Raw genomic sequence first — 21,180 nt, forward strand, 5'->3', positions numbered from 1 at the left:
AGGGTATTAGGGAAAGGCAACTTGTAGATATCTGGAGGGAACAGCACCCGGAAGAAAGGGGATTTACTGTTTACTCGCACCCACATGACGGCTACAGCAGGTTCGATTACTTCTTTGTGTCGAATAGACTGGTCCCGCAGATCTCCTATTCAGGAATCCATGATATTTCATGGTCGGATCATGCACCAATAGAGCTGCGGTGCTCTCAAATCAGATTAGATAGCCATGGGGCAAATTGGAAACTCAATGAATCATTAATTAAGATCCCAGAGATCGCACAAACCATACAAAAAGAGATCTCACAATTCTTTAAAGACAAACAAAGGCGGTGTGGAATCTCACATAACGTTGTGGGAGGCTCATAAGGCCCCTCTGAGAGGAAAGTTGATCAACATAGCGGCAGGGAAGGAAAAAAAGAGGGAAGCCAAAATAAATCAGCTAAGAGAAAAGCTTCATGAACTCTCTATACTACATAACAGTACGGTTAGAGAGGAGACACTGAAGGAGTTGAAAGATGTAAGAATAGAACTTAACCTACTCCTTACCTCCCAGGCTGAAAAGACACTGAGTTGAAAAGGCGAACAAGCCGGATACCATGCAAGCAAATAAAATCCGCAACACAATCCAACTATACAATTCACGCAATCAGGAACAGGGAAGGAAAGTTAACCTCAAATCCCAAACACATAGTTCAGGAGTTGAGAACATATTATGAAGGGCTGTATGATGGGAAGAAGGTGAAACACAACGCTAACACGAGCAGGGCACTAGAGAATTTTCTAGCAGACTCGGATTTGAGAAGGTTGACGGGGTTGGAGCGAGAGTTCCTAGAGAAGGAGTTTACAGCGGAAGAACTACAAGAGGTAGTTACTAATCTTAAACCTGCAAAAGCTCCGGGCCCAGACGGATTCTCAAATTTATATTACAAAAAATATATTGGGATCCTGACCCCTTATTTGTTAAAGATGTACAATAATATCCTGGAGGGGGGGGTCTTTCTCGGACCAGATGCTGCAGGCGTCCATCTCGGTGATTCATAAGCAGGGTAAAGACCCCACAAATTGCCCAAGCTATAGGCCGATCTCACTGATTAATTTGGATGTAAAAATTTACTCGAAATTGCTGGCCAATAGATTGAGTGCTATTCTACCCTGGCTGATTCACCCGGATCAAGTTGGTTTCATTAAAGGTAGATAAGTGGCCGATAATACTAGAAGGGTTATTGATATTATAGATTACATAAATACCAACAAGATCCCGGAATTATTTTAAGCTTGGATGCAGAGAAAGCCTTCAATAGGATAGACTGGCCGTACCTTGATGCCACGCTTGTAGCGTTTGGATTTGGGGACAGAGTCTTGAGGGCAATCAGAGCACTATATACGAATCCTATGGCACGGGTAGTTCATCAGGGATTCCCGTCAGGATTTCTTAAAATCAAGAGTGGCACAAGACAGGGCTGCCCGCTATCGCCCTTGTTGTTCGCCTTATGCATGGAGCCACTAGCAGTATGGATTAGAGGAAACATGGACATTACAGGGATTCAAATTCATTCCCAGGAACATAAGACAGCATTGTCTGCGGATGATGTCATCCTGACGCTGTCCAGGCCCCTGGTCTCTCTACCCAACCTCTTTGACCTGCTGGAAAAATTTAACAGGATATCAGGTTTCAAAATAAATCAGGCGAAATCTGAAGGCATGAGTCTAAATCTCCCAAAAGATACAGAAAAACTAATAGAGATTAATTTTAATTGCCAACCTAAAGCAATTAAGTACCTAGGTGTCAATTTGACCAAGGAAGTAAAATTGCTATATAAGGCAAATTATCCTAAGCTCTTGCAATCCCTGAGAAGAGAGTTAAAAGAATGGGCATCATATGGCATCTCATGGATTGGAAGAATTTATAGCGTTAAAATGAACCTTCTTCCCAGATTATTGTACCTTTTTCAGACAATTCCCATACCCATAGAGAATGCAGATATTAGGGACATGCAGACAAAGGTTCTTAAATTTATTTGGAAGAACAAAAAAGCACGAATAAAGGCTAGAATAATGATGAGGCCCAAAGACACAGGCGGACTGGCGGTACCTAGCTTGTTCTCATATTACAGAGCGGCCCAATTAAGTCAAATTATTCAATGGCATCTAGATCCGAAGCTACGCAGATGGGTGGGCATAGAGAGCGAACTCTGCGCCCCACTAGAAATTAGTAACTTAATTTGGTACCCAAAATCTAGGTTCAAGGAGATAAAGAAACCGCTAGCCTCAATGAACAACTCAATTGCAATCTGGGAGGCCACTAAATTTAGATAGTGCTCTGACTACGAGGCACTCACTGATGGCCCCATTGTGGGGGAACCCAAATTTTGCCCCAGGGCTGGAAGAAGGGGGGGGGGTTACATGGTGGAGGCAGGGAGGGTACAGGAGATTGAAGGATCTGGAGGGCAGGAACACAATCAAAACATTTAGACAGATTCAGTCAGATAAGGACATTCCCAACACCGAATTCTTTAGATACCTCCAGATCAGGGCATTTTATACCAAACACATACTGTAAATCATCCTAAGATGACGAATTTTGAGACGCTCTGTGCACGGGGGCACGACACAGGGGGACTCACATCTAGACTATATAGGGAAGTGATCGATCCTGGCAACAGCCACGGGCTGAGACTAGGTTACATGACGCAGTGGGAAGCAGAATTAGGGAGGACGTTAGAGGAAGAGGAATGGAGAACGATACTTGAGGCGGCAGCAAAAAGTTCGATCTGCGCGACGTTAAAGGAGAACTCATATAAAAGGTACTGATGAGGTGGTATCTCACCCCAGTCAGATTATCTAGATTTGTACCAGGGTACTCCCCCTTGTGCCCTAGACAATGCGGAGAGCTGGGTGACTTGTTGCACATGCTGTGGTCCTGCCCTCGTTTGATCCCAATATGGGAACAGATTCAGAATTGGTTACAGAAAATCTTGGGCCCCGAAATTCCCCGGGATCCCTGGCTGTTTCTGTTAAATAAGCCACTGGAGGGTCTGTCAAGGGCTGGGAACAAATTGATAGTCCATTTTGCGATGGCAATGAGGTGCGAGACCGCAGCATTGTGGAAACAGAACACGATTCCAACAATTGAAAAGATTCGGAACAGAATTTGTCTGCCAGATGGAGAAGCTGACGAGTTTGGTCAACGACACTGGCTCAAATTTTCAAAAGGTCTGGCTGCCGTGGTTGGCACAAACAGACATTCCAGGGGTGACCACATCTCCTCCATTTGGCTATGATAGAAATAAGTGAGTTCTCCTGTGACAGCCTGCACTCAGGGAGGAGTAAGGTGTATAGAGACGGGCCTAGGGAAGGGACGATTGGGTTAGGAAGTTAAGGGAAAATTTCTATATACATGGAAGCCTGTGAAGGCATAAGAAGCTGCAGAGGTTTCCCGCACCAGAGCTAAAAGCAGGATGGAGACGTGTGGAGATATGCCCAGCATGGCGCTGGATAGAAGATTTTCAGTGACCCCCCCATACCTCTCTTCCCCAGTTTGTCTTTCCCCCCTGTACCTGTTTGATGTGTGATTGGTGTGTGCGTCTTATTATTTCAGACAGATATGGACAAGCTACAGAGTATATTGAGTGTTTCATAATTTGTGCAAAATAGTCTGTACCTTTTGAAAATTCAATAAAATATAAAGTTGAAAAAAAATAGAGAATTGTACTGCCCAGGCTCTGAGGCTTCTACCCAGTGGGAGGTCTTGAGTGCCTTAGCACGCCCTCCTCTGGCTTTTGTGACACCAACTCAATCCGTGCTCTGGTTGGCCAGCAGCCCCTGTCCCATGTAAAGGATAGCCACTGAGGGCTATATAAGGGGTGCTGCTGATCAGAGCACTAGTTTACCCTCAGAGGAAGAGACACTCTGGAACAGAGTGTGGAGATTCTCTTAGAGGACCATCTGCGAGACACTGGGAAGGAGTGTGAAGTTTGCAGAGGTCCATCTCTGGGAAGGAGTGTGAAGTTGGACTGTGACCAGCTGGAGATACATGTCAGAGTGGCTGCTGTGTGTTCAGCACTCTGATATCCTGGAGCAGAGAAGCGGACAGGGGAAACCCATTTGAAGTGGGTTCCTGCACCTAGGAAAGGTAGATCTCATTCCCCAGACCCCCTGTAAGTGTGTATATTTTTGTATTTTGTATTCTTATGTGTTGCCGAGGATTTATCCAAAATAAACCTCATTTTATTTAACTGCCTTGTTTTGCACAAGGTGAAGGAGCGGTTGTCAGACTTATTCAATGAATAAACTGCAGCCCATCCGTAGTTAGGTGGTTGTAGGTGGGGTGATGAGTATGGGGGTAAGTGCAGATATTTTCGACTCTTCAGCAGAGACAGGAGAAAGAGGGACTGATAGTGCAGTAAGTAAAACACTTTAATACAATAAGCACATATAAAACCAGTCCCAGATAGATGTTCACTCACATCTGTAAATGCCAATCAGGACAACAAAAGGTATCTTTGTGATGCGGGTTGGTTTTCTCTCCTCCTTTACTGTCGGGCTCTGGCGGACGTCTCTCCTACTCGGTTCGCCTCGTGTCCTCTCCTACAGCGGCCGCTGGAAAAGGCACTAGTTTCTCCCAAAGGTCCTGACGTCACGATTGTCCAGGTCCGGCAGTGATTGTTCTCCTCCTCTAGCACACTAGACAATCGTGACGTAACACTCGACGCGTTTCGTTGGCTCGGAGCCAACTTCCTCAGGGGGTGGCTCTGATCCTGACTACCTGCACTAATATATCAGGCGTCCCCTTCCTATTGGTTGATAGGTGAGCTACTGTTGAAAGTGCAGTTGGCAGATTCGCTAAATTCGCCAACTGCAAAATTATACAGAACAAAACCAATCCCTGAATACGACCGGACATGAAATAAATAAATATATTAATTGATTAATTAATAAAGCTGATCGTTCGTAGTTATTATTTAAACACTGAAGTCTACCCCGCATTTTATAAAATATCTTAAGTACGTGTGAAGTCAGATACATGGCTTGTTAAACCCAGAAGCAGATTCCTGAAAGCACATGGCTATATGTAATGTATAGGGCTGCGACAGACCGACGGCGAATCCTAATACATCTGCTGAAGGAACCGGCTGCTTCTTCTCAGAGGGTGAGTAGTGGTTAGAGATTTTTATTTATTTTATTTGTTGCTAATAACTCTTATTATTTTACTTCTGTTTATTGCTCAGGTGCTATTGACCCTATCCACCACCGGGTGGCGGTGTTGTGTTACATTTCACCAGTGGGGCGGCGCCGATCAGTTTGTTTCCTTTCCCTGGTTTTGCCGTGTGACTGATCCCTGAAATATAAATGTGTTAGGAGACCTGTCTCCCGCGTCAGACAGACAGACAGACAGATAATGAGGCACAGGGATACATATTTATTCCTGTAGCTGAGGGAATCCCTAGGTTAAGGAGGGTACCCCAGCTAGTGCCAAGGTGACCCACAACCTGTATAGGGTTTGTGGGTGCCCCAACCATATATAAGGTTGGGGGGGAGGGGGCCTCTGAGTCCAAACTGAGTCACAGGGAAAGTGTGTGGGGGGATAAGGCAGCAGAAATAAAGAGACAACATTTTTCCTTTTCTGTTCCCTGTACCCCCAAGTCCTTCCCCTAAAGTCCCACATTGCTGACGGGGATCCCCGAGACCCAGTGTGTTTACAAATATAGTTTTAATATGTTTAAACATTCGGAACCGATGCCCACACAGGCAGCCCGTGCAAACCCATAGGCGCCGGCATGTCTGCTGGACATCGGAGTTCAGAGCAGCCAGAGGAAGCCCAGAGGTGGGGACAGCATTTGGTCAGCGGGGAAAGGTGGAGTACAAGGTCCGGAGATCAACGGCCGTCCCCCGGGATGCCACTTGTTCTGCCAGATCTGGGGGGCCTGTCCCAGCGGGGGGCATTGGGATAGCTGGAGGGGTATGTGGCAGCTTGCGTGTGCCCCTTAGCTGTTTCATATTTCCCACTGACCCGGCTTTTCTAGCTGGCTTGGTTCCGATTGGCTGCTGTGGAAAGTTCCCACGTGCTGATTGGCTGTCCGCTCAGATTCTATTTTATGAATGAAGCAGAGAATACTATAAGAAGCCGCGAGCCAATCAGATTGTGCGTTCCCCTTGAGTCTGCGCTGAAAGAGCTTTTCAAAGTTGCTTTGTTTGTAATAGCAAAGCAACCGGCTTCTATTTCAAGCCTGGAAATCCTGCCCGCCTGAGACTAAGTCCCGACTTCTGCGCCCAAGTTCCCAGAATCGAACGTAGCGGCCGCGCTGGGATTTGATGCCGATTTGAGTTCCAGGAGATTGGGAGTAACTCGCGGTCAGGAGGGACCAGGTTCTCAGGAGGGAACGTAGCGGGGGCGTGTGGGACTTTCTGCCGATTTGGGTTCCAGGAGATTCCGGGCTAAGTCCCGGTCAGGGTAAAACTCTCCCATAGAGATCCCTGCACCTAGGAGAGTCTAGTTTTCAACCCCAGCCCCAAAGTAAGTGTGTCTTTGTGTCTGTATTTTGTGTTTCATTGTGTGTAAGCGAATTTATGCCGAATAAATGACACTTTATTTCTCTTCCTTGTTTTGCACAATGAATGATCCGGGTAAAAAGGTGTAAATAACCCGGTCTCAACCCGTGACAATTACGTAGAAATATTCTCACTGTTGCCAGGTTATAAGGACGCTAAGGGGAGGTCGGATAGGTCACAGGACAAAGATAAGGACGTGGACAGGGACACTATACCAAATCATTCTGGAATTGGCTAGAGGCGTATGCCATTTTGGCCACGATAATCATTGAGAAAGAGCCACGGAAGTGCCCGCCAATAATTCGCTATATGGGCCCCATTCGGGGGGCTCACCAGATTTGTGGGGGGGGGGGAGATTGTGGGTGCGTTACGGAGAGGCTTTTCGGTAACACACATCAGTAAACAAGAAGATTGGGTGAGATTATAACAATATGGATCTGCGGCTGACCCATAATGATGCCTCGGAGGGCGGGTCCATTTGGGTCAGCGCCGGCGGTTTGCAAAGCTCAGGGTCTTCGGAGGGAGGTAAGCGGGGGGGGGGTGGCTTTATAATGAAAGCGCATGCAGGTTCAGCATGACTGACAATACCCCCACACCCCCGAAAAAATATTTAAAAAATACCCCCACGCCCCCCGAATAAATATTTAAAAAATACCCCCACACCCCCGAATAAATATTTAAAAAATACCCCCAGCAAGGCAGTCAGTCACCCACAAACCCAGGCAGTCACCCACCCACCCATCCAGGCAGTCACCCATCCAGGCAGTCACACAGGCAGGCAGTCACCCAGGCAGGCAGTCACCCACCTAGGCAGTCAGTCACCCACCCAGGCAGTTGCCCACCCAGGCAGGCAGTCGCCCACCCAGGCAGTCACCCACCCACCCAGGCAGTCACCCACCCAGGCAGGCAGTCCCCCACCCAGGCAGTCAGTCACCCACCCAGTCAGTCGCCCACCCAGGCAGTCACCCACCCAGGCAGTCACCCACCCAGGCAGTCACCCACCCAGGCAGTCACCCACCCAGGCAGTCACCCACCCACCCAGGCAGTCACCCACCCAGGCAGGCAGTCCCCCACCCAGGCAGTCAGTCACCCACCCACCCAGTCAGTCGCCCACCCAGGCAGACAGTCACCCACCCAGGCAGTCACCCACCCAGTCAGTCGCCCACCCAGGCAGTCACCCACCCAGGCAGTCACCCACCCACTCAGGCAGTCAGTCACCCACCCAGTCAGTCACCCACCCAGTCAGTCGCCCACCCAGGCAGTTACCCACCCAGGCAGTCACCCACCCAGGCAGTCACCCACCCAGGCAGTCAAACCCAGGCAGTCACCCACCCAGGCAGTCACCCACCCAGGCAGTCACCCACCCAGACGGTCACCTGTCTTTTGTTGAAAATGTAAAAATAAACAGATTGCATTGTAATGTTTTTTCCCGTATTACAATAAGAAAAACAGTACACAGACAGAACCCAAAGAAGGGCCCAAAGAACCCCACTGATCGCTCTCATTGCTATAATCACAGAACTATTGTCTGAGAACATCCTATGGTCCAACCACCAGAACAATTTAGGGTCTAAACCTGAACCAAAACATAAAGGTTTTATTTTTATCAAATACACAGACTAATAGGTTAAAGTATTAACATGATCCCCACGGAGGAGGTAGGGAGAGAAGGGGTAAGTGGCCTCTGGGTACCTATAATAGAGCTGATGGCCAAATCTTCCCTTCCTCCTGCGGTCCTTAGGTCACATAGTGGCCCCCCAGTGATATAGTGAGGTACTATTGTGCTCCCAGTGCAGATACTTGTATTATTATGGCTGGTGTTAGCCTAGTATTGGCTCTAGATATATTGTGTACATAGACAGACTAAATCGTCAGTAATGATATCAGATCCCCATAGACACAGTACCTGTGCTGTCAGGGTGTAACACAGGCGCTGCTGGGATTATATATATATAGATAGATTGTTATACTAGTGTAGCTATAATTGGTAAAGCGAGGAGCAGCGTGCTGTGTGTGCGCCTATTGCTGATCCACAGGGAGCAGCTACACAGTGACACCTATATCATATATATGGAACCACAATGCAACCTATGTAGCAATTATTAACCCTTTGCACTACAATATAAGGTTACCATGCATCCAAAAACACCTTCTAGGTTTGCAATCTTGTCTGTGTTAGGTATGTAACGGTATTTCTGGCCCGGCCTGACCCACCCAACCTCACATTGGCCCCTGTGGTCTAACCGGTCCCCATTACAGTATGATAGTGTCTGGTGGTGCACCTGTTGGCAACAGGACTCCTGAGTCTCCCGCATGATGGTGTATGGGGAGGGCCCGTCCAGACAGGCAGCTGAGGTAGTGTGCTGAGTCCTACCTAGTTCCAGTGCAGCGCCTCCACCTCATCAGGGTCCCTTCGGTCACTTGGGGATGGTCCTGGTGAGGAACTCCTTGGTGGTGCAGCCCCCTGTGCAATCACTTGACTCTTACACACGAGGGTTTCTGTGATCAGCTTCATCTTTATTGATACGATGGGCTAGCTGCCCTCCACAATGGGGTGTCTCTAGCCCATCATGGTGCCCGTGCTTCCCTTTAAAAGGTATGTCACCTTGATCAGGGATTCCCTATCCCAGCCGGGATATCTTTATTCTGCGCCAGGTCCCTGGACACAGACTCCTACTGCAGCTATTAGAACATAACTGTCTTGACTACTTGAACTTGAACTTGACAGAACCACTCCTTCCAGAACTAGACTAACTTTGACACAGTGCTGTGCCTTATGTACACTCTGGAAGCTGACACACCTCTGACATCACTAACCATGGAGTCAGAGCATGTGACCACTCCCATTCATACACAGGGCACCCCACCAGGGTGTGAGGGCAAACCTCCATAATTACTGCTGGCATGCCCACAACTTACCAGGCCTTACTGTCAGCAGGAGAGATGACTGTAGCCATTTTATATGATCGCTACATTCTCCCCCTGGTGAATCCCATCGTCCTCGCTGGGACCTAAATTTGTATACCCTTTTCCAGGAAGCACTGTAACACAAAACATAATTAGAACATCTTACAAATTTTCATAATGCACACAAAAATGTCTACAGTACACTCCGCCAAGCCCGCCCCGACCAGCAGCCACGAACCCGCATAATGCATAGTACCTCCTAAAAGTAGTGACTGGGGTCAGGTTTTCTTACCTCCCTTCCACCCATATCCAGGACCGTAACATAGTAATGTCTCGGCAGTCCCCTCTCGGGCCTATAGGTCACCTTATGCTTGTAGATGTTCCTTCCTATGCCCCATATGCGTATTAAATGCTCTATCCGCTCCTCGGCCTTCTTTCCTATCACTGCACTTCCCCTACCGACCAAGTATATCTCAATGGTCTCCCTAAGCCACCTCCCTCTGTTTTCCTCTATTTCATCCATGAGAGGCTCAGGGACGTAAGGGTACTCCAACCCGTGGGAAGACTTGTATCGAGCCATTATCGCCCGTTCCGCTCTGCTGATCCTGGTCAGTTCAGCTCTACCTGCCCTCCCAGGTAACACCCATGACAGGGGCTCATCAGGATCCACAGGATCTGACAGTATGTCGGGACCCATGGGTTCTATCTCCCTATGCTCAATTTGAATCCACCTATCCTGCAGCTCTCTGTCCCTCTGCTCAGGGGTGAACTCTCCTACTGCCCACCAGTAGTCTACCACGTCCTCCCTCCGGATGAGAAACCGAGTACGGTCCATCCATGCAGAATACCCTTCAAAGAGTGGGGCCCACCAACGGTGCTCTTTGAACTTGTGTGACTCCCCTGAATCGCTTTCATCCCCCTGGGAAAATACCCCCGATGTCCGTGCCGATCGCGGTACAGACCACCTGGATGATCCCGGGGCCTTTTTCACTGGATCGGGAGCCACAGGGGGCAGCCACCGGCCTACCGCGGCCGTTCTCAACTCTCCCCCCCCCCCGAGAAGTGCCTTCCGTAGCGCAACTGCGCTGTCTCCCCCCAGTCCGTTTCACCTCCTCTTCCGAGGGTATGTCCACCGATTCTAAGCTAGGCGGGGATCCCGTGGAACCGGTGACAGGGGCAGGGGTTTTATCTAGGACGTGGGATGGGACATAAGGGCAAGTGATTGGACCCCACGGGGTTACGACCCGTTCTCGGCTGTCCGTAGACTGGTCCAATGAGGATATCTCACCCTCCTCAGTCCTCGGATCGCCCATCCAACTCCTGGGCCTTTGAGGTGATCGGGGACCTTCCCCCGATCGCCGAAGCGTCGCTGCGTCTTTCCCAGCGGTTCCGCCGTCGCCACCGGAAGTGATGTCCTCCCCGGAACCGGAAACGCTGCCATCTTGGGTTGGACCCCCATTCGGGATCTCTTCCTCGATGACGACATCCGGAAGCTCCGCCGTCGTCTTCACCGGAAGTGATGCCGTCTCTCCACGTGCGCCTTGGGCCTGGCATGGCCCTTCCTCCGCTGCGCTGTCTGCCGGGACAAGGTAAGTGATGGGGCTGCTTCTCTTACCAGTCCGCAGGGGCGTTGGCGTCTCTCTCCCGCCGCCTTCAGGTCCTGGGACGGCGGGACTCCGTCTCTCGGCTCGCCGATCTGCGGGGGACGCCCTGTTCTCCAGACTGCCACTCACCCCACGGGGTGTCGTCCGTCCTTGGTCCCTCTTGGGTCCCGATTTCGCCACCGCTAGCTCACGGAGATCCTCGTCGGAGTAATCTCCCTTCCCTGATCTCGGGGTCACTGAGCGTGGCGAAAGTCTTTTCTCGCGCAGTCGGGGAGTGACCCGACCGTCTCGGTTCCTACTGACCCAGCCGACTTGGTCGACTCCAGTCCCCTTTCTCTGGGACTCGCACGGCTGATCCACAGTGCGCCAGGGGACTCGGCGGAGCGCCTAGCCGTATCCCCCGGGGGGTCAGCAGGTTGAATGGGTATAAATGTGGGCATGGGCCACAGATATAATGTCCCACAATGTGGGCAACGTGCCGCCGTGTTGACAGTGCCTGCGGGCAGCCCGCATTGTAGGCAGAGCCCGACCACCGTCTCGGTATTTGCCACCCTTACTACCAGTAGCCCGCCGGGTACCGAGTAGGGCTGGGTGGAGACCATCGTGCCCACAGTGGAGGAGCAGGCCATTCTTTTCACAGGAGCCACTTCCTGTATAGGTCTCTTCAGGTCAGTGGTTCCTCGCAACTGACTGGTAGAAGTTGCTGGATCTGCTACTCCCTGCTTCGGCTCCTCCTTCCGCTGGCATAGCTGGAACCCGCCCCCAGGGGTTGCAATTATGGGCGGATCCCACAGGGGAATATCATGCCCCTTAATTAAGGCCGCGCCTTTCTCAGTCCTGGTGGGCGCGGTCTGCGTTTTCGCGCCAATTTCCTCATCAGAGTGGGATTCCTGGGCCGCGGCTAGTTCCCGCCTTCTCCTAGCAGCTGCTTTCCGTGCAAAATATCCCTCCTTTTTGCACGTTACCTCCGCGGCCGGAACTACTTCTTGTAGTGGCGCCGTCTGGATATCAGTCCATGGGCCCAGTGGGTGCATTCTCACAGGCCATAATTGAAAGTCACTCCCCCTGGTGGAAATCAGGGGAGGGTCCCATAGACTAAGCGGTTGACTCAGCACAGGGGCCGAGTGAGTCACTGTCCATGAAGGCGCAGCCGTAGCTTTCGCGCCATGCCCCCCATCAGGGCGGGGCTCTGCTGTTCGCGCCATTCCCGGCCAGCTCTTTGCAAGTTCTGTATCAGCCATTTTCTCTGCGACTGGCCCATGCGGTCTCCCTAGCAAGCGGGAACCGCCATTTTGGTTGGCTTTTAAGCCCGAAATGTCAGTTTGTTTGCTCTCCTCGCGGGGTTCCCCCCCAGTTATCACAATGTCCTCACACTCTTCAAGGGTGGCCCCTCGGTGTCCCAGACAGGACAAAAACGGGGCAGCCACAGCCTTCGCTCCACTCCAGAGCAGATTAGTTAAAGACAGCTCAGCGACAGTTTGCTCTTCAGTGGGGCGCACGCCACGGGTGCCTTCCCCATCAGCCTCTGGTCGCCATTTTGGATTCTCCACACCGCGCGGATCCTCCATTTCTTGGGTTGTCACACTCTCGTACCAATTATCGTACATGGGGCTCCACTCTGCGGGGCAGCCACCACACCAGTACAATAAAGATTTGCTTCAGATGCACCACCACATGTGTACCTGATCTAGGCTGGACTCATGTTGCACTACCTCAGGCTAGGCTCACTCTCGCAGTGTCTGCTGTAACTCCTTCCTCCCAGTCTGTGCTCCCTATGGTAAGTGTCTGGAATGGGCTAGAGTACTCTGGCTCTGCCATGCAGTACTTGGGGCGTCTACCTCTCTTGGTCAGCCTAGCGCAGACCCTCTCCAGGATTCCTGACCACGTTAACAGGCTATCCCTTCTGGCATCCTACCAACTAGCACTACCTCAAGGTGACTCGGTCAGCTATAGCCCGGCTCCAGACCCCTCACTGCTTTCAGGCCCCTAGGTCGTCCCTGCGAACTGACAATATCCCATCAGCCCCTGACCACCCCTAGGTCCGTCCCAACGCAGCAGAGTGGCAGCAGACACTCTCCCTGTTTCCCAGTGTGCCTAGCTAGAGCCTGTCCTGATGACAGATCTGATCTCAGCAGCGCCTCCAAATGTAACGGTATTTATGGCCCGGCCTGACCCACCTAACCTCACATTGGCCCCTGTGGTCTAACCGGTCCCCATTACAGTATGATAGTGTCTGGTGGTGCACCTGTTGGCAACAGGACTCCTGAGTCTCCCGCATGATGGTGTATGGGGAGGGCCCGTCCAGACAGGCAGCTGAGGTAGTGTGCTGAGTCCTACCTAGTTCCAGTGCAGCGCCTCCACCTCATCAGGGTCCCTTCGGTCACTTGGGGATGGTCCTGGTGAGGAACTCCTTGGTGGTGCAGCCCCCTGTGCAATCACTTGACTCTTACACACGAGGGTTTCTGTGATCAGCTTCATCTTTATTGATACGGTGGGCTAGCTGCCCTCCACAATGGGGTGTCTCTAGCCCATCATGGTGCCCGTGCTTCCCTTTAAAAGGTATGTCACCTTGATCAGGGATCCCCTATCCCAGCTGGGATATCTTTATTCTGCGCCAGGTCCCTGGACACAGACTCCTACTGCAGCTATTAGAACATAACTGTCTTGACTACTTGAACTTGAACTTGACAGAACCACTCCTTCCAGAACTAGACTAACTTTGACACAGTGCTGTGCCTTATGTACACTCTGGAAGCTGACACACCTCTGACATCACTAACCATGGAGTCAGAGCATGTGACCACTCCCATCCATACACAGGGCACCCCACCAGGGTGTGAGGGCAAACCTCCATAATTACTGCTGGCATGCCCACAACTTACCAGGCCTTACTGTCAGCAGGAGAGATGACTGTAGCCATTTTACATGACCGCTACAGGTATATACATATATACTGCTGCAATGTTAATGCATAATCTCTACAGTCTAATTACCCTTTGTGGATGAGCTGGGTTTGCAGTGGGTACGCAGTATAGCAAGCGGTTCCTCACGTTACCATGGTGTGGTTACATGCGTTTAACGTTATATCTGTACATACCTAACACAGACACGCGTGCAAACCTGGCAGGTGTTTATCAGACAATAGTTCTGTGAATACAGCGATGAGTGCGATCAGTGGGGTTCTGTGGGCCCTTCTTTGGGTTCTGGTTACTATAATATTCACCCCTTTTGCACCTGCGCATCTAATTTACACAGCGCGTAATCACTGAGCAGCGCGGTCTGATTCATCCATTGTTTGAATAAGAAAAACAGATAAGTAAACGTTGCGCGCTAAAAAATATTTCTTCGTGGTAGGTGCGCTATGGGTTCGGGGGGGGGGGGGTCCTGCGCCTTTCATTTGTCCTGGGCCCCATAATTTCTGTTGGCGGTCCTGGTTTGCCCAAACACACACGGGCATCAATACTTATTAACCCTGCGTGAGACACACGGTGTCAGCTTCATCTTAACGTCACGTAAGCAACTTATTACTTACAATTAGCGCCATTATCTGCGGGCGCGGGAAAAGCAGCCATCAGTTTAGGTGGCATATAGGGGGGGCACAGATGTATTGCCCAGTGGGTGCAAAGGGAATATAATGCCAATAACCCTTATACCCCAATCCCTGTGATATGCACATCGCCCGCTCATACTATTCCCCAGGGACCTGTATCCCCGAGATTCAGTACGTTATACCGGGCGCCATATCTGAGAGCCCCCTGCTGTGTATCCGTAGTGTGCTTAGTGTTTCAGTATATATATATGTGCCTATTCAGCCCCACTTATTCTACTTATTACTTATAATAAAGTGTTTTAATAATCCAATATTCCTAGTCAATAAACGAGGGGCAATTAATATGTTTACTTGTTGGGTCTACAATTGGTTCTGTCCCTGAGCCAGTCCTGTTACACCTGACACATACTTTGACCACAGCAGAGGGCGCTGTAATGGGCTCTTAGGTCCTGTTCCTGCTTTGGTAACTGTTAAATGTCCTTAAATTCGCTTTTTGTATAGATTTACGTCAGTATAACAGAATTCAGCATTCTTGTCGTTTTGCACATAAAAACAAAAACGTTTATTTTGAAAATAATTACTTACATACAAAAATAGTAAGAATGACGATGATGTTTCAAATAGATTGATATTCTTAAGAATAGTTGCACATAGTAACCTTCTTTCTGTTAATCTCTCCAGGTATTAACATTTCTTTCTCCTCTTCATGATATCATCACTCTGGCCTGGTCTTTCTTCCTCTGGCCTATCTTCTCCCCATCCTTCCTTCCTAATGCTTACTAAGCTCACTGTTGTATTTATCCAGATAATATTCCTTGAATCAGCTCTCTTAATATATATTTCTATTCCAAATTAGGTCCTGCAGTTTCAAACTATGATCGAATCAGAAACAGCACACTTATTCTAAACATAGAATACCAAATACAGTATGGACTGGAAGAGTCTCAGAGCTTTTGTCACAGCCTCTACTCTCAGCTAAAGTCACAGTTGTCAATAGTCACTCAGTGTCAAACCTAAACAGGGTTTCTGCCTACTCTGACCTTTTAGGACAGCTGCACCGTCAAAATAACTCCATAACCGAAAATACAATCAGATATAATATATAGATATGAAGGAAAGTCCAGACTATTATACTGTATACTTTAACATTCTGCCTTTGATAACAGATTCATTCATTACAATATAATTATTGCTAAATTGGATTTCTTACAGTAACAATACCTAAATTCTCTGTTCCGATCACTCATGTAGAGACAGATGGGGTGATACTATAAGCTCCCGGGTATATAGTCTAGTATAGAATTTATTACGTACGTTCCTCTCAATGCTCGTCTTATGTGTAACGTTTATAGGGAAATAAAGACGGCAGCTTAAGTGATGGCGCTGGTACGTATAAGAAGTGGGTACGATGTCTGTCTCATATTTTTATTCATATTGTCCTACTATTGCTATTTGTATTTTTATATCACTTTACAAATAATTGCCTGGTCTCCCGTGACATACAGGACTCTTATTCCTCATAATGTATACTGCAGCCAGGAACTTACAGGGTTAATAGTCTGAGTAACAAACTCCCCGCCCCCTGAGTGCTGAATAATAAGGGAATTTAAGTTTCGTTTCCTGTTGCTGCTTCCAAGCATGGCGTCTGCTGGTCTGAGAGAGGAGCTAACCTGCCCCATCTGCCTGAGCATTTATACCCAGCCTGTAACGCTGAGATGTGGGCATAACTTCTGCCAGGGCTGTATTGGGAGTGTGTGGGATTCCCAGGGGGGATCTGGACTTTATACCTGTCCTGAATGCAGAGCAGAGTTTCAGGAGCGTCCTGCACTGCAGAGGAACCTGAAGCTGTGTAACATAGCGGAGCGTTTCCTTTCTACTCCACCGGAGCAGGAGGAGGCTGTGATCTTCTGCACTTACTGTGTTACCTCCTCTGTACCCGCTGCTAAAACATGTCTGCAGTGTGACGCCTCCCTGTGTGATATTCACCTAGAGAGACACAGCAAGTCAGAGGAACACGTCTTAACTGAGCCAACCACCTCCTTAAAGACCAGGAAATGTCCCGTCCACAAGAAGCTCCTAGAGTATTACTGCACTGAGGATGCTGCCTGTATCTGTGTGTCCTGCTGCGTGTTTGGGGAGCACAGGGGACACCAGGTGGAGTCACTGAATGAGGCCTCTGAGAAGAAGAAGGAGAAACTGAGACATGTTCTGGAGAAACTGACCTCAGTGAGAGAGGAGACTGAGAAAAGGGCCCAGAGTCTGCAGGGACAGAAGAGAGACGTGCAAGAGAAAGCAGCCGGGGTAACAGCCCGAGTCACTGCCCTGATTAGGGACATCAGAGCACAGCTGGAAGTCCTAGAGAAGCGAGTCCTGAGTGAGATCACCAGGTGGGAAGAGCAGGTTTATCTTCGAGTCTCTGATCTAATCCAGCAGCTGGAAATAGAGAAGGACGAGCTGTCCAGGAAGATGCTTCACATTGAGGAGCTGTGCAACATCACTGATCCACTAACTGTCTTACAGGGACGGGAGTCAGACAATGCTGAGGACAGAGAGAGAGAGGGTAATAAGGTCCCTGCTGTAGGGGATTTGGATGAGGTTCTGATCCCACTGACCTTACAGAGATTATCTGATATTGTGACTGATCTAATAGCAAAGAGCGGGTTCTGTGTGCAGGGGGATTCAGGCATATTACTGGATGTAAATACAGCTGGTAATAATGTATCTGTATCAGGTGACCTGAAAACTGCATCCTACTCAGAAACAGACCAGTTACGCCCAAATACACCAGAGAGATTTGTGGATTATAATCAGGTTTTAAGCACCAGGAGTTTTTCCTCAGGACAACATTACTGGGAAGTGGAGATCAGGGAATCAGGGGTCAGGTGGGTAGGGATTTCCTATCACAGTATAGAAAGGAAAGGAAATCAGTCCCTCATAGGAGAGAATAAGAAGTCCTGGTGTTTGCACATGTGGGATGATGATCATTCAGTGATACATGACTCAATACGAACACGGATATATCCCGAGTCTCCCGTTGCAGAGATTAGGAATATACCTGGACTATGAGGCTGGGCGGCTGTCCTTTTATCAGCTGTGTGACCCGATCAGACACTTACACACCGTCACTGCCACCTTCACAGAGCCTCTTCATGCTGCGTTCTGTGTATGGTATAATGGCTGGGTCAGAATCAGGAGCTAGGAGTACTGATCCCGGCCCAGCAGGGGAACCCATAGAAACAGTATATATTGTGTTTGTGGGTTTGTGTGCGCTCTCATTGGCTCTCATTGGCTCTCAAGCTCTCCCATTTGCTGTCTGCGGGGCGGGCCTTGGCTCTTATTGGCTCTCATTGCCTGACTACGGGGCGGGGCCTTGCTGCAGCCTTGTGGGGGAGGGGGAGGGTTGTGGTTACCACAGATCTGCGCAGTGATTGGTTAAATCATTATGATGTCACCGTTTTACACGGGATTCTGGGGCTTGTAGTTCACGTCTGTAAATAAAATTGTAACAGAAGAGAAGCAGGACTACAACTCCCAGAAGCCCCTGCAGGCGAGAGAGACCACATGACAAGAGACGGCCAATCTCAATCAGTGCAGTTGTGGACAGAGATAGAGACAGAGGGTGAGTAAGTGGGAGAGACATCACAGGCAGACATGTGGGGTGATTGCACACACAGACAGGACCCACAGCCCCTCACATCTGTCCCTCCCACTGCAGGGTGACACAGACAGGACCCACAGCCCCTCACATCTGTCCCTCCCACTGCAGGGGGACACAGGACACACAGCCCCTCACATCTGTCCCTCCCACTGCAGGGGGACACAGACAGGACACACAGCCCCTCACATCTGTCCCTCCCACTGCAGGGTGACACAGACAGGACACACAGCCCCTCACATCTGTCCCTCCCACTGCAGGGTGACACAGACAGGACACACAGCCCCTCACATCTGTCCCTCCCACTGCAGGGTGACACAGACAGGACACACGGCCCCTCACATCTGTCCCTCCCACTGCAGGGGGACACAGACAGGACACACAGCCCCTCACATCTGTCCCTCCCACTGCGGGGAGACACAGACAGGACACACAGCCCCTCACATCTGTCCCTCCCACTGCGGGGAGACACAGACAGGACCCACAGCCCCTCACATCTGTCCCTCCCACTGCAGGGGGACACAGATAGGACACACGGCCCCTCACATCTGTCCCTCCCACTGCAGGGAGACACAGACAGGACCCACAGCCCCTCAAATCTGTCCCTCCCACTGCAGGGGGACACAGACAGGACCCACAGCCCCTCACATCTGTCCCTCCCACTGCAGGGGGACACAGACAGGACACACCGCCCCTCACATCTGTCCCTCCCACTGCAGGGGGACACAGGACACACAGCCCCTCACATCTGTCCCTCCCACTGCAGGGTGACACAGACAGGACCCACAGCCTCTCACATCTGTCCCTCCCACTGCAGGGGGACACAGACAGGACCCACAGCCCCCCACATCTGTCCCTCCCACTGCAGGGGGACACAGACAGGACACACAGCCCCTCACATCTGTTCCTCCCACTGCAGGGGGACACAGACGGGACCCACAGCCCCTCACATCTGTCCCTCCCACTGCGGGGTGACACAGACAGGACCCACAGCCCCTCACATCTGTCCCTCCCACTGCAGGGTGACACAGACAGGACACACAGCCCGTCACATCTGTCCCTCCGACTGCAGGGTGACACAGACAGGACACACAGCCCGTCACATCTGTCCCTCCCACTGCAGGGAGACACAGGCAGGACCCACAGCCCCTCACATCTGTCCCTCCCACTGCGGGGTGACACAGACAGGACCCACAGCCCCTCACATCTGTCCCTCCCACTGCAGGGTGACACAGACAGGACACACAGCCCGTCACATCTGTCCCTCCGACTGCAGGGTGACACAGACAGGACACACAGCCCGTCACATCTGTCCCTCCCACTGCAGGGAGACACAGGCAGGACACACAGCCCCTCACATCTGTCCCTCCCACTGCAGGGGGACACAGACAGGACACACAGCCCCTCACATCTGTCCCTCCCACTGCAGGGGGACACAGACAGGACACACAGCCCCTCACATCTGTCCCTCCCACTGCAGGGGGACACAGACAGGACCCCCAGCCCCTCACATCTGTCCCTCCCACTGCAGGGGGACACAGACAGGACACACAGCCCCTCACATCTGTCCCTCCCACTGCAGGGGGACACTGACAGGACACACGGCCCCTCACATCTGTCCCTCCCACTGCAGGGGGACACAGGACACACAGCCCCTCACATCTGTCCCTCCCACTGCAGGGTGACACAGACAGGACACACAGCCCCTCACATCTGTCCCTCCCACTGCAGGGGGACACAGACAGGACCCACAGCCCCTCACATCTGTCCCTCCCACTGCAGTAGGACACACAGCCCCTCACATCTGTCCCTCCCACTGCAGGGAGAAACAGACAGGACCCCCAGCCCCTCACATCTGTTCCTCCCACTGCAGGGGGACACAGACGGGACCCACAGCCCCTCACATCTGTCCCTCCCACTGCGGGGTGACACAGACAGGACCCACAGCCCCTCACATCTGTCCCTCCCACTGCAGGGTGACACAGACAGGACACACAGCCCCTCACATCTGTCCCTCCCACTGCAGGGTGACACAAGCAGGACACACAGCCCCTCACATCTGTCCCTCCCACTGCAGGGAGACACAGACAGGACACACGGCCCCTCACACCTGTCCCTCCCACTGCAGGGGGACACAGACAGGACACACAGCCCCTCACATCTGTCCCTCCCACTGCAGGGGGACACAGACAGGACACACAGCCCCTCACATCTGTCCCTCCCACTGCAGGGGGACACAGACAGGACACACAGCCCCTCACATCTGTCCCTCCCACTGCAGGGGGACACAGACAGGACCCCCAGCCCCTCACATCTGTCCCTCCCACTGCAGGGGGACACAGACAGGACACACAGCCCCTCACATCTGTCCCTCCCACTGCAGGGGGACACTGACAGGACACACGGCCCCTCACATCTGTCCCTCCCACTGCAGGGGGACACAGGACACACAGCCCCTCACATCTGTCCCTCCCACTTCAGGGTGACACAGACAGGACACACAGCCCCTCACATCTGTCCCTCCCACTGCAGGGAGAAACAGACAGGACCCCCAGCCCCTCACACCTGTCCCTCCCACTGCAGGGGGACACAGACAGGGCACACAGCCCCTCACATCTGTCCCTCCCACTGCAGGGAGACACAGGACCCCCAGCCCCTCACATCTGTCCCTCCCACTGCAGGGGGACACAGGACACACAGCCCCTCACATCTGTCCCTCCCACTGCAGGGGGACACAGACAGGACCCACAGCCCCTCACACCTGTCCCTCCCACTGCAGGGTGACACAGACAGGACACACAGCCCCTGACACCTGTCCCTCCCACTGCAGGGAGACACAGACAGGACACACAGCCCCTCACATCTGTCCCTCCCACTGCAGGGAGACACAGACAGGACACACAGCCCCTCACATCT

The 21,180-nt window shown here is 51.3% G+C and overlaps 2 protein-coding genes across 2 annotated transcripts in view; both read left to right on the forward strand.

Moving 5' to 3' along the window:
- The window catches only part of LOC142471246 (E3 ubiquitin/ISG15 ligase TRIM25-like), a 29,687-nt gene extending 10,893 nt beyond the window's left edge, over positions 1–18,794 (forward strand). Inside the window, exon 2 of the transcript XR_012789379.1 lies at positions 18,576–18,794. The gene's annotated coding sequence lies outside the window, so the exon portion shown is untranslated. The remainder of the gene's footprint in view (positions 1–18,575) is intronic.
- Positions 16,186–18,576, forward strand: LOC142471243 (E3 ubiquitin/ISG15 ligase TRIM25-like). Its single transcript, XM_075578053.1, is given in 2 exon segments — positions 16,186–17,600; positions 17,602–18,576. Coding segments are annotated over 2 exon segments (1,560 nt in total). The 5' UTR covers positions 16,186–16,247; the 3' UTR covers positions 17,809–18,576.
- Positions 18,795–21,180: the final 2,386 nt, after the last annotated feature.

Source organism: Ascaphus truei, chromosome 20, assembly GCF_040206685.1.
Source record: "Ascaphus truei isolate aAscTru1 chromosome 20, aAscTru1.hap1, whole genome shotgun sequence".
NCBI classification, from domain to species: domain Eukaryota; kingdom Metazoa; phylum Chordata; class Amphibia; order Anura; family Ascaphidae; genus Ascaphus; species Ascaphus truei.